The 14,348-nt window shown below is 29.5% G+C and overlaps 1 protein-coding gene across 1 annotated transcript; it reads right to left on the reverse strand.

Annotated features, from left to right (window-relative positions):
- Window positions 1-10,782: 10,782 nt before the first annotated feature.
- On the reverse strand, window positions 10,783-11,214 carry LOC18053645 (auxin-induced protein 6B). Its single transcript, XM_006449986.2, has one exon. It carries the CDS (start codon window positions 11,212-11,214, stop codon window positions 10,783-10,785), a length of 432 nt encoding a protein of 143 aa, XP_006450049.2.
- Window positions 11,215-14,348: the final 3,134 nt, after the last annotated feature.

Raw genomic sequence — 14,348 nt, forward strand, 5'->3', positions numbered from 1 at the left:
AAGTTAAAATGAACAAAAGTAATGGTAAAGGTGTCAGTAATTTAATGGTAAGAATACTTTAACATATTTTTAAAAATATAGGGACTAAACATATACTAACCTCAAAATATAGAAACTAAATGAACTTTTACCCTAACTTAAAAATATTTATGTAAGGCTTCCTACACTTCAATAATAAGTGAAACCTTTATTAGAAATGCACTCTTAAATAACTGAATCACTTTAATTCCTTCCACTTTAAAAGTTTAAACTAGTGGCAAACAATACATTACCCAGTCACCACAACACTTACCTTAAAGTAGTAAATAACAGCCTCAATCACATAGCATTTGTAAAAACCAACATTTATCATCATCAATGAACAAAGCAATGCAGATGTGCAGCCTTAGCTTAAAATAGTACAAAGCAGCCCTAATCACACAGCATTTGCAGAAACCAACCTTCATACCCATCAATGAATAAAGCAATGTAGATGTGAAGCTTCTCTCTCTCTCTCTTTTAAGATCTGCAGTGGAGCATATAATTTTTTTTAAAAAAATTATTAATTAAACACACAAGTACACTATATAATATTGGAACTCAATACCTAAATTTTGGTAAGGCTGTCGACTAACTAGTAGGATTAAAGTCTTGATCTCTTAGTCAGTGTAATATAGTGGTCTTAAAATGGATTTTTTTCGTACGAACGCTGGTGACAGCCCAGCAATGTTATATTCTTGAAATCTGATCGCAAGTAGTGGCTATACTCAATAAAAAGTGTCGATTAAAAAATGTGTTACGCAAACATATATGTCATGAAGTATGACATAGAGCTTATAGCTCATTCTAGTAGTAATAGGCAGTCACATTTAATTTCTTGGTGCATGTTATAAAGTCTATAGCCTAATTTAGTAATCAAGACGTAACAAAATCTTTGCTATATGGAGGCACGGATTTAGTATCGATATTCAAAAAGTTGAACACTTTCCAAATATTCTTCTATGGTAAAGCCTCTAATTATGCCTTCTTTAACCGCTAGATTTCAAGGGCCTGCCTAAATTTGAAATTACAGAAAGGGCAATAGCGTGTAAATAATTCCAAGCTACCCTCTCTTGCCTTGGACCCATACCCTCTGGAAAAAGTGTAAATCAAAATGTAGAAAATTCATTTTGAAACAAGAATTGCGAGACTTGTTGAAAGATCAATTACCAGAATTTGTCTGCATTTGCAATGGGTAAAAGGTACAAACAATTGCGATTGAAATTGTTTTTTTTTTTTTTTGTGTGGATAAAGATTGAAATTGTTAGTCATACAGAAAAGATGAGGTCAATTCCTATCCTTAGATAACATGTCATTTGGAAAAACATGCCATTTGGCTTGAATGCAAGAACAGACCAAAGTTGCTAAACATGTACCGAATTTTGGGTTAGTACTTAGAAGCAGATAAATGAGGAAAAATCCAAAATTAAATTGTATCTGTAAAAAGATGTTTTGGCTTTATCACTTTCAGTGCTTTGGTTGTACAAAAGCATTTTAGAGTTACACAGCATAATGCCTCTTAAATTGCAAATTAATTCTTGGTGGAGTGGTGGACATAAATATCTCATTCTTCAGGCTCTGAGTTTGGTCCTCGCATATCGCATTGTGAAGATTAACTTTCTTTCAATATGGTTTTAGCTTGCCCGATTTCCATACTTGGTGGGATTTGATTCCTATCTTATTAATATAAGGGATTAAGGGTGCTTTTGGCACACCATATTCTATTATTATATATTACATTAATACTGTATTATAATAATGCTGTATATTATTTACTGTTATGTTGTATTATATTAATTTTTAATTTTATTATGTTTGGTGTTATACTGTATTATATTAATTCTTTTATAATTAATTTAAATTATATATTTAGAAAATAATATTTATTAGTACCTAGAAAAATATTAAATTTTAGAAATTTAATAATTTTTAGTACAAATGTACCAAAAAAAATCATAATTCTTCATAAAGATATAGCCTTAATTTTTTGAAAGCATAACATTTATTTTTAGTATGTTCTAAATCGAGCAAATAATTTAACCAAATAATCTCTAAATAATATAAACATAAATAAATAATTAAAACCTACAAGATTATTTCAAATGTCATCTTAGAATGATAGAATAAAAGTTCATACATACCACAAGATAATCACGAAATAATAAAGTTATACAATGGTTGTGACATATTCACTAAATAATCCAAGTAAAAGTTCTGCAGTATATGTAATAATATTTTATGTCATTATTTATATATTATTAGTTTTAAATTAATATTATTCAAATTTATTCATATTTCAATATTTATTATTAGTTATATTAAATTATTTAAAACAATTATTATTTTTTTATTTTTTACATATTAATTATTGTAATATAATTAAATAGTGAGATATTATATTATATTTTTATATATTATTAGTTATATTAACTTATTAAATATTACTCAATTTTATATATTAATTATTATAATATAATTAAATAATATATTATTTAGTTATATTTTTAATATAATAAAAAGTAAAATATAATATAATAGTATTGAATAATAAATTATAAAAGTATTAATTTATACTAATAGTTGTAATGTAAAAATAAAAATAAAATAATATTATATTAAATTAAAAAGTTATTAAAAGAAAAATCTAATGCAGTGACTGCCTCATTAGCTAAACCTAATTGAAGCGCAGCAACTGACTGCATTAATGCACCCTAATGTAGCCACTTGCTATACCAAACATAGGGTTCCATTACTAATGCAATGCAATCCCATGTAATAAGGGGTGCCAAACACCCCCTACGTTTTTTAGAAGATGTTCTTAATAATTTAATTAAATAATCTCTAAATAATAGAACAACATAAATAAATAGTTAAAACGTACAAGATTAGCTCAAATATCATGTTAGGATGATAGAATAAAAGTTTATACATACCACAAGATAATAACAAAATAATAAAGTAATACAATTGTTATAATATATTCACTAACAATATGAATTGTGCTAAATAATTCAAGTAATAGTTTTGTAGTATATGTAATAATATTTTATATCATTATTTATATATTATTAATTTTAAATTAATATTATTCAAATTTATTCATATGATATTAGTTATATTAAATTGTTGAATAATAATCAATTTTTATATATCAATTACTGTAATATAATTAAACAATCTAATATTATGTTATAGTTTTATATATTATGTTAAATTTTAATAAATTTTATATATTAATTATTATAGCATAATTAAATAATACATTATTTAGTTGTATTTTTAATATAATAAAAATTAAAATATAATATAATAGTATTTGAATAACAAATTATAAATTTATATTAATATTTATAATGTAAAAAATAAAAATAAAAATAAAAATTATATATTAAATTAAATTAAAAAATTATTAAAAAATAACTAATGCAGCAACTGCCACATTAAGTAAACCTGACTAGAGTGCAACAAGTGCCAACATTAGGGTGCATTAGAGTAGTGCATCCTAATGCAACCACTTGCTATGCCAAATATGGGGTAGCATCGCAAATGCTATGCAATCCCATGTAATGAGGGATGCCAAACACCCCCTAAGTGTTTTAGAGGATGTTTGTGGTCTCCCCACGTATCAATTAACTGAAAAATTCTATAATACCTCTGATGTATTACAATCAATTGATGCATACATGACATGTGTAGTTGAATTTAATATAACCATCACTTGCATGATGATTTTTTAAAATAAATGGACACATGTCATATCATCATTTACTTGTTTGTATGACTGACATGATACCTCTAATGTATTCTAGAATTTTTTCAATTAACTATTTAAATTTATTAACTTTGTAATTCCTTTATTTGTTGAAAACTAAAAAGGATCAAATTGCACAAAATTAAAACTATTTAAGCAACAGAAGAATTTTACTAAACTAAAGGACTTTATTGATATTTTACAAAAGAGACACTGCAGCCCTCAGGCCACACTCTTCTTTCTCTCTTCTAATTCTTCACTCTTCACTTGATGCATAACCAAATGATATAAGGGAGTATCTGTAGTACTTGAGAATAAATATAAGTTATTCAAATAAAAAATTACAAAAAATTAATTACCATTTATTTTCATCTACCACATCTACCACTAATAATTTTACCTACCACATCTACCACCAATAATTCAAACATAACCCCAACCATACCTGCTTATGGAACCTTCCATGAGTTGGACTTATTAGGTTGGGGCTTACTAATGACATGTGGTGTTGGGTTATTTCAACATTCCCCCTTAACACCAACTTTCATCCTTCAAACCATATTGAGCTGATGGCGGAACTCTTCAAACTTTTTGGTCTAAGACTTTTTGTAAATAAATCTGTAACTTGATCATTTGTCTTGATAAACTACATTTCAATTTCATCTTGTAAGACTTTTTCCCTAATAAAGTGATAAGGCACCTTCCCATGCTTAGTTCTTGCATGAAAAACTAGATTTTCCGCTAAGTTGATTGCCTATTGGTTATCGCACTACAATAGTACTGCATAATCTACCGAGTGGTGTAGATTCTTATTAACTGCATCAATCAAATACTTTCTTGAGCTGCCGTCGCTGCTGTTCAATACTCCACTTCTGTGGTTAATAATGATATAGTTGGTTGTCTCTTACTGCATTAAGAAACTATTCCAGACCCAATTCTAAAAACATACTCAGTAGTTGATCTTCTTATATCATGATCTCTAGCGAAGTCAGCATCACAATAGCAAGTCAGCTTGTAACTTTCACCTTTCTTGTACAATAGACTGTAGTTCGATTGTACTTTTCACATATCTTAGTATTCATTAAACCACTTCCGAGTGAGGATTCTTCGAATTTTGTTGTATCGACTCGTTACGCCCACTGCATTTGAAATGTTTGGTCGAGTTAATGTTAGATAGATTAAACTACCTACTAGTTGTCAATACATCGTTCCATCTTGTGAATCTTTGCCTTCATGTGTGCATAATTGTGCATTGACTTCCATTGGAGTTGAGATTAGCTTGCATTCTAACATTTGAAACTTCTTCAATAAGTCTTTGTCTTATTTCTGTTGGTAAAGAAATATCCCCTCTTTTGTTCAATCAACATCTAGACCAAGGAAGTGAACAAACTGATAATTTCTCTCCTGTTCGCTGAATCTCTTTCATCGTCGCTAGTAAGAATCAAATCATCCATATAAACCAATATAGTTGCTAACTTTCCTTCATTGCCTTTGACAAATAAGTTAGAATCTATATGTGCTATTGAATACTCTGGATGAACTTTATTCTCAAATCCTTTTAGTTGGTTCATATAGATCTCTCGATTCAATTCTCTATGTAGGAAGGTATTTTTTACATTCCTTTACCACAATTTCCATTCCTTACTGGCTGCGAGTGCAAGTATGACTTTTATTATTGTGAGCTTTGCCATCAAACTAAATGTTTCATCATAATCTAGCTCGTGTTGTTGTAGGAATACTCGGGCTACTAATCGAACCTTGTACCTTTCAATTGAACCATCTAGGTGCTTCTTAATCTTGTACACCTATTTTTGAGATATTGGTTTTCTATCTTTTGTTTTTGGAATTAGATCCTAAGTCTGATTCTGCTTTAGTCAGGCAATTTCTTCTTCCACTGCCTTCATCGGATGAGAATTCACTAATCTTCAATGTAAAATGGGCTTTCCTACATGGTTGTTTATTTGTTTGTATGATACTAAGAAGATTGAGGAGTTGTGTAATAGCCTTAAAGAGTTGTTGATAAAGCTTTATCAAAGCTACAACTCTGGTGATCCAAACAATGTTGCTAAGACTAGTTGCATGGTTCAGACTAGTGGGATTAGTAAGTCTATTGGCTCTAGTTCTCTTGATCCTTTTGCACAATATAAAAAGATGAAAGCGAGTACATAGATGGATACAGTGCGTAAAATTAGGTTGAAAGATATTTATTAGATAAAACGGAGATGATGAATGATAACTTTGATATTTTGAATTAGTGGAGTTTGAGTTGGCATAGGTATCTAAATTTGTCTCAAATTGCTAAAGATATTTTAGCAATTCTAGCTTCTATCGTTGCTTCGAGTTGGCATTTAGGATTAAGGGTTGCATTCTTGATCCATTTAGGAGTTTTTTGACTCCTAAAACAGTTGAGTCCTGGACTTGCACCCAAAATTGGCTTCGATCAGCTTTTTTCGGAGATCTTGTAATATTGAGGAAGAAACTGAATTTTATGAAGTTGTTGAAGTAGGTAATAACATGATTTTGTTAACTTTTGATAATTTATTTGTAGTACTCAATATTATAAATAATGATTTTTATACATCTATTTTATTTCTTTTTAGAATTTGTGAGGCCAATGCTAGCACAACAAGCACAAGCAGCAAAGGACCAATTGGCAATTGAGTGATGTTTACTTTACTCATTTCAACAATATGTATCATTTATATGAATTTGATATATTATTTTTATAGTTATATTTGGTTTACTTTACATATTTTAATTTTATTTGTATAGATTTAAGTTGGGAAGTGTGGATGTTTGGAAGTTATTAAAATTGGAAGAAGTTGGAGGGAAAGGGGAGCAAAGTAATGGCATTTCTTATGGTTGATTTTTAATTTTTATGCTATAATAGTTTCTTATGGTTATGAATGTTGCCTGAATGTTGTTGGGTATTTGACGGTCTTTTATTTTGTTTTGTGTCATTGTTGGAATGTTTTTTTTTTTTTATTGTTGTTATGTTATGGATTATATTAAGTTAATTTAGCGATGATAATGAATAATTTGGTAGTGGTAGTAGTAAATGATAGTATATTTTGATGAATGTAGTAGTAAATGATGAAATTGTAGATTAATTGGTGAAATCGTAGATTGTACATGCTCTAAATATGTTGTACGGATACTGAAAAATGAGAAAATAATTATACATGATTTGAAATAGAAAATGATCTGAAAAACTGAACAAGAAACCAAACTAGAATTAAAATGGAAAACTGAACTGTTAAGATGAATTGAAAAATTGATTGCTTAAAAAAAACTATTAGGAGAATAAAAATTGAACTAAAATCAAACCGAAATCGAAAGATTGGTTTCGGTTCAGTTTTTATTTATTTAAAGACTGAACTTTTTTTTTAAATTTTTGGACCTGAACTGAACCGATGCCCACCCCTACTTCTAATTCTTCAGTCTTCATTTGATGCATAACCAAATAATACAAGGGGGGTATCTATAGTACATAAGGACAAATCTAAACCATTCAAATAAAAAATTACAAAAAATTAATAACCATTTATTTTTACTTACCACACCTATCAATAATAATTTTACCTATCATATCGACCACTAATAATTCAAACCTAACACCAACCATACCTACTTATGGAATTTTCCATGAGTTGAGCTTATTACATTGGGGTTTTCTAAAAGGGTGGCATTCGGTTATTTCGACATTATTTCTTTTTCTTTAATAAAGTTTAATCATCTATATAACAAAGGTGTTTCTTATATATATATGTTTCAATTCGGAATTTAAAAGTGTAGGAACGTCCAGGAAAATATATAAATTGTGTGGTTTAAATACTTTAAGTTTTAAGTCTTTAAAACCCTGCAGTTTTAAATTTTTTCTGGACTTTTTCAGCACTTTAAGATCTCGGATAAAAAAATTTGAGGAAGCGACGGATATTGAGTCAAATTAACATTGTTAAAATAGTCGTCTATTAAAATCGTCTGTCAGCTTTTCATGTCTCGTACATCATATCTTTAGACTTCTTATATGCCATATTTGTTATCGTGATGTAATTAAAAATTGATAATTAATTAATTTGAAGGAAATGATGTACTTATAGTACGTACGTACTTTCACACCAAGTCTATGTATAGCACAAAACAACAAAGAAAATAAACAAAATAACTATCAGAATCAATTAATCAATAGCAAATGGTTTGTCCAAATTTAAATTCCTCTTTTAAATGTGGCTGTCCAATAAAATAGAAAAAGAAAACGTCTTATAGGGTTGTCGTGAAGCGTTTGTTTTTGAATTTTGAGTCAATTAATAACTATGTTTAGTTAATTGCATAACTTTTAAATAATTCAAAAAAAATGTTTAACTATTAAATGAAAAGAATTTATTATTATCGATTTTGTGTCCCAATTTTATATATGCCATAAGAGCAGCTTTCTTCTCAAATTTTATTTGTAATCCGTTTTGCAGGAGCGGGTAGAATTCTAACCCATAATATTCTAACCCATAGTTCATGTACCATTATAGAGAGATTTTATCAATTGAACGAATTAGCACTCACAAATATGCTCAAGTTCTTGAGTACTATTGTTTTGATTGAACACTGCTTTATGAACTTCATAGAAAAAGAAAAAAAAAATTTGTTTAAACACAAGAAGAAAGCCTTTCTCAGTAAAGTGGAAACCAATAAATACTAAACACTAATTTTATGCAACAAAGGCATAAAACTTTGACATGAAGATAGATCAAAACCCACTTCACATATCAGCTTCAAGAATTTATGCAACTCTAGACTTGCATATTTCTTCTCGATCTTCTTGAAGAAACCTCAACACTTGCTTAAAGAACGCAACTTCGCAAGGCAAAACATTGCTTCCATATTTCTTCTCATATTAAATCTTCCTTGTTAGTATATATTGAATGACTTTGTATTGCCTTATTGAAGCTCTTAAGCTTGAAATCTGAGACATGCTGAAACGGCAAATTTTAATTAACCTTATCCCTTTTTTAGTATTTAATTGCAATTTCAAAAATTCTCTATTATTGATTTTCTTTTACTTAAAATAGAATCAAATATTTCAAAAAACAGAAAATACATGTACAATTTTACCATGTGTCCAATTAATTACTGCCATTATATACAGTTAAAACATTTTAATATTTTACTTAGTGCAAATATTCCCCAAAAAAGGTAAAAAGAACACAAATATTTTTCTTTTTAAATTCACAACACTCTTCCACTATAGTTTAACAAGCCGCCTACTTTAATTTTCTCAGGATATGTTTGTGGTTGTGCTTTAAATGTTAATTATTAATTTAAAAACTTAAAAGACATTAATCTACTTGGAAGACCTAAAATGAAAAATGGCAAAGAATTGAATTAAAAATTAATAAAAAATCCCATTAGAGTACAAGTTTTCTGTTATTGGTAATGTTATTTTCGTTACGCATATCATTTCATAGCTCATATCGTGTTAATATATAATTTTTATACGTGCATTACAAAAATAGCCACCAATAACAAATGTTACCCACAAGAAAAAATGTGACTAATGTTACTTATAGATGCTGCAGCATAGTTACAAATGCTCATAGATGTAACTATCATGTAAATATGAAACAATTTGTTGCCGAGCTGTTGTTTTGTGCTACTGGTTATGGATGATTATGATTCTAACATAGCCGGATCCATTGTTAATATCTCTCAGTCTCTCACTTGTTTTTATTTCATTTTATCTATTTATTTATTTTGCTAATTTTAACCCAAACACAATGGTTCGAGAAAGTAATGGATTAATTAATATTGTTAAAATTCATCTAGATTAATAAATTACTATTGATTGTCAGTTTCTCATTGTCCTGTACATCAAATCTCTTGACTCTTCAATATTAAATACCTTGCTACTATGTAATCATGATGTACTTACGATTTATAATTATTGAACTCTAATCATTATTCGAAATTCTCTTTGTACGAACGTACTTCCATTCCTCCTATCCATAAACTTGCATCTATGTGTGACACCGAAGAATAATCTATCGATCATGTTCTAATTTTCTTAGATTCGAACATGACCAAGTCTATTGCACAAAACAACGACCAAAAAAAAAAAAAAAAAAAAAACTAATAAGAATTAATCAACAGCATTGGTTGTTTGAATTAGCTCCTAATTTCTCTTTCCGCATGTTGTAAAAAATTATAAAGATTGATATTTGTCTTAAATGTTTGTCTCGAAGCTTTTGTTTTGATCCAATGATAATTATACATTTTTATTAGAGATTCTAATTCTAAAAACAAGCATTTGTATAAACAAATAAATTAAAAAATATTATGGTCTTGATTATAATAAATGAGATAGAATTTTTTAAAATGAGTACTACACTCAAATATCAAATGATGTGTTTATGACATGCTTTTTAATGATTGGTGAATTTGAATATCACACTGACCAAAGTTCAATATTTGCAGCAGTTATTGATTGGTGATACATGAGTTTTGAATACAAACTTTATAAGAGCGAATTATTATTTTGTTAAACCACATATGTATAGTTTATAAAGTATACACATGTAATATAGTTTATTGGACGAGAAAACTACATTATCATATCAGAGACTACACTGAAACTTGAACAATAAGAAAGATTCACTTTATCACGAGATTACAACATCAAGGGAGCAAGTTCGGTTGAACCCGGACATCTATTGCTATTTAAAGAAATTTTATTAATTGAACCAACCAACATCCATTATTTACAGTCTTACACTATGACTCTTGTTCATTAATATTCCCCCAACCAATATGTGAAAATATTGATGAAGAGTTTACGGGTTTGATTTTTCATCACCGAAGGGAGAAATTTAGTTTTCATCAATTTACTTAAAAAGAAAAAGCAAAAACAAAAACAAAAACAAAAACAAAAGCAAAAACAAAAATTCATGACAACTGATCTCGATTCTTCAATCATTTTGGATTCAAATTAATGAAACACCTATAGTAGATAAATAAAGAAACAATTAAACCCTAGTTTTATGCAACAAGGGCATAAAATTCTGACGAGAGTGGTCATTTTCTTTGCATGAAGATGAATCAAAACCCACTTCACGTATCAACTTCAAGAATTGATGCAACTCTAAACCACCATAACTCTTCTCATCCTCTTCAAGAAACCTCAATACTTGCTTAAAAAAGTCAACTTCACAAGGCAAAACAATGCCTCCGCTGATCTTGAATTCATATTCTTCCTCAGCTATTTTCAGAAGATATGTAAAAATTGGAAGCTTCAAGAACCTTGTTGGGATCAAAAACCGCATGCGAACTTCACCTACGTAAACCGCAAGGAAACCTAAAGGAATCTGGTGGCCTGAGTCGGACTCGGAGTCGGAATCGGAATCGGAGGGATCTCTTGCATGCTTGTGTTTGATGCTCATGGCCTTCCAGCGTCTCATAACTTGTTTCAAATGAATGATTTGCCGAATTAAGTTCTCTTTATTATTTTTGGTTGTGTTTCCCATGAAAAATAATTGAAAGAGAAAGAGTTGAGTATGCAATTCTGAACAGAAATCAATTTGATAGAACAATTTATTTTATACATGTTGTGAATAAAAAGAGTACAAGAATCTAGAAGCAACATATACAGGACAACGAAAGTGCAGTACATAATTACTAGACAAGGACGTCAATTACGTTTTATGGTTCCCATTTCTTTTATTACTTTGTGTGTTAAATTATTTATTAGTTGTAATTTTGTTAACCCATTGTTTGTCGGTACAGAGTGACTTTGTGTACCCTCACCCTCATTTATCACTACTTCATTTATTGTGAATTTACTTCCACTTTTTTGAAATCGTCATAAGCTTTTCCCTTGATGGATGTTAACCAATAAAAGCACACAATCAGTGAGATGAGCCTGCCAGCTCAGCCTTAGCCCTGTGCCTTTTGGCCAGTTTGACTTCTGCCCTAAGTCTACCAAGCATTAGTTGTTCATAAATATGTACTCCCACTAATTAATATTCAGGGAGAAATCTGATCCGGATTCATATTTTTAAGAAAAGGATTGAAATGAGCCTTTTGCTTAAAATTATGTATTTTCACTAACATTTGGGGAGAAATCTAACTTGTAGATGACGTTCATTTTTTCATCTAAAATTTAAATAAATCTGAATTAATCTGAATTCTGAATAGAGTTGAATGCCTGAATTATTTGAATAACATATTTCCTTTTTGTCTAAATCGCTAAAAATAAGTATTAAATTATTTTTTTAACTTATAAAAATAAATATTTTTACATCCGTGTCCTTAAAAATTATAAATGTTAAATAAATAACAAACATCTCAAAGAACATAAATAAGATCATATAATATAATAAAATAATATGTAACCCTTTAATATTCTAAGTTAGTATATGCTGATCAATTTTCTTTAAGGCTGATTAGTTGGTTTGAAAGCATCTTGTTTGATCTTGGGCAGTGATTGAATTATTAAGTAATCTTTAAAGCATTCAATTTAATACAATTGGTACTAGAGTAGGGATAACAGATCAAGATCCAAGTATGGTTACACCAAGGATTGACGTTGAGAAGTTTAATGGTAAAAATGACTTTAACATGTGGAAGGTGAAAATGGAGGCATTGCTAGTTACACAAGGCCTTAGTGATGCTATTCAACCAGTAATCAAGAAGGAGGGTAAAGAGGTCTCTTTATTAAAGACTCCTGAATAGGCTATTGAGATTGATAGATAAGCCAAAAGAACTATAAACTTGAGTCTTGTAGATTCAATAATAAGGGAAGTTGCAAAAGAACCTATTGTTACAACTTGTGGGCCAAATTGGAGAGCATTTATATGAAAACGTTCCTTACAAATAGGTTATATAAAGAAGAGGATGTTTACATTGAAGATGGTTGACGGTTCATCTTTTAATGATTATCTTGATGAATTTAACAGAGTGTGTGACACTGTGGAAACCGTGTATGCAACCTTAAGTGATGAAGATAAAGCTCTACTATTAATAAGCTCTCTGCCAAAGTCTTATGAGCATTTTGCTGATCCTTGATGTATGGAAGGCAGACATTGTCTCTTAATGAAGTCAAATCAGTTCTTAACACTAAAGAATTGTAAGGAAAACAAGAATATCTGGGAAATGGATAGGTAGAGGTTTAACAGCAAAAGCAAGATCTTAAGGGAAGAGAAAGAAGCAAAGAAAGAACAAAAAAAGCCTAAGAACTTAAAGTGCTTCTTGTGCCAAAAAGAAGGTCATTTTAAGAAAGATTGTAAAAAAAAGAAACTAAAAAAAAGAAGACAGAATGGAAATGCAGCTATTGCTGAAGAAGAAGGTTATGAGTCTGCTGGAGTGTATATTGCAATAGATAGCGAAGAAAGGGTAAATAGGTTCTAGATTCAAGTTGTACCTTTCATATGAGTCCGTATAAGAGTGACTTTACTAAATATCAAGATTATAATGGTGGTAAAGTGATAATGGGCAATAATGCTGTGTGTAAGATCATAAGAATTGGCTATATTAATCTTAAGCTACATGATGATACTATTAGAGAGCTAAAACAAGTTAGATATGTGCTTGATTTGAAAAGAAATATGATTTCTTTAGGAATGCTTGATTAAATAGGATGTAGTGTTAAGATTGAATCAGGTGTGTTTTCAAATGCTGTCATTGATAGAACCAGACTATGGTATTTAAGGTTAGGTTACATAGGAGAAAAGGGTCTTAAAAAACTAAAAAACAAGGTGTATTTGGAAGTGATTAGATTGGAAACTTGAAATTTTGTGAAGACTGTGTACTTGACAATTCAACAAGAGCTAGTTGTAATATATCAGTTCACAAGTCTAAGGATAAATTAGATTATGTTCATTTTGATTTATGGGGGCCTGTACAACAAATATCCCTAAGTTGTAATAACTACTTTTTTATCAATCATTGATGACTTTTCAAGGAAAGTATGAGTTTATATCTTGAAAGTAAAGATCAAATGTTTGATAATTTTAGAGAATAAAAGAGCTTAGTTGAAAATCAGACTGGAAATAAGGTGAAGAAACTTAGAACAAACAATGGCTTAAAGTTCTACAATTAATGGTTTGACAGCTATTGTGCAGAAAAGGGAATTGCAAGATACAGAACTATTAAAATGACACTTCAATAGAATGGCTTAGCAGAAAGGATGAATAGGACCCTTATGAAGAGAGTAAGGTATATGCTTCTTCAAATAAAGCTTTCTAAGACTCTGTAGGCATAAATGCTCTTAACAACTTATTACTTAGTTAACCTATGTCCATCTACAACCATAGATTTCAAGAAACCTATGAAAAATGGATTGGTCAGCCTACAAACTTTGGAGATTTGAAAGCATTTGCCTGTTCAGATTATTCTCACATAAGCCAAGGAAAGCTAGCTCATAGGGCTTTAAAGGTCATTTGCATGGGATACCTAGAAGGGGTTAGAATTATAAAATCTGGTGTTCATATGTTAATCCTCCAAAATGCATAATTAAAAAGAGATGTGTCATTCAATGAAGAAGAATTGATAAGCAAGAAGTCTGTTCAAGGGGCATCTGAGACTAATTCTAAAG

This window comes from Citrus clementina, unplaced genomic scaffold (assembly GCF_000493195.1).
Source record: "Citrus clementina cultivar Clemenules unplaced genomic scaffold, Citrus_clementina_v1.0 scaffold_10, whole genome shotgun sequence".
Lineage (NCBI taxonomy): Eukaryota > Viridiplantae > Streptophyta > Magnoliopsida > Sapindales > Rutaceae > Citrus > Citrus x clementina.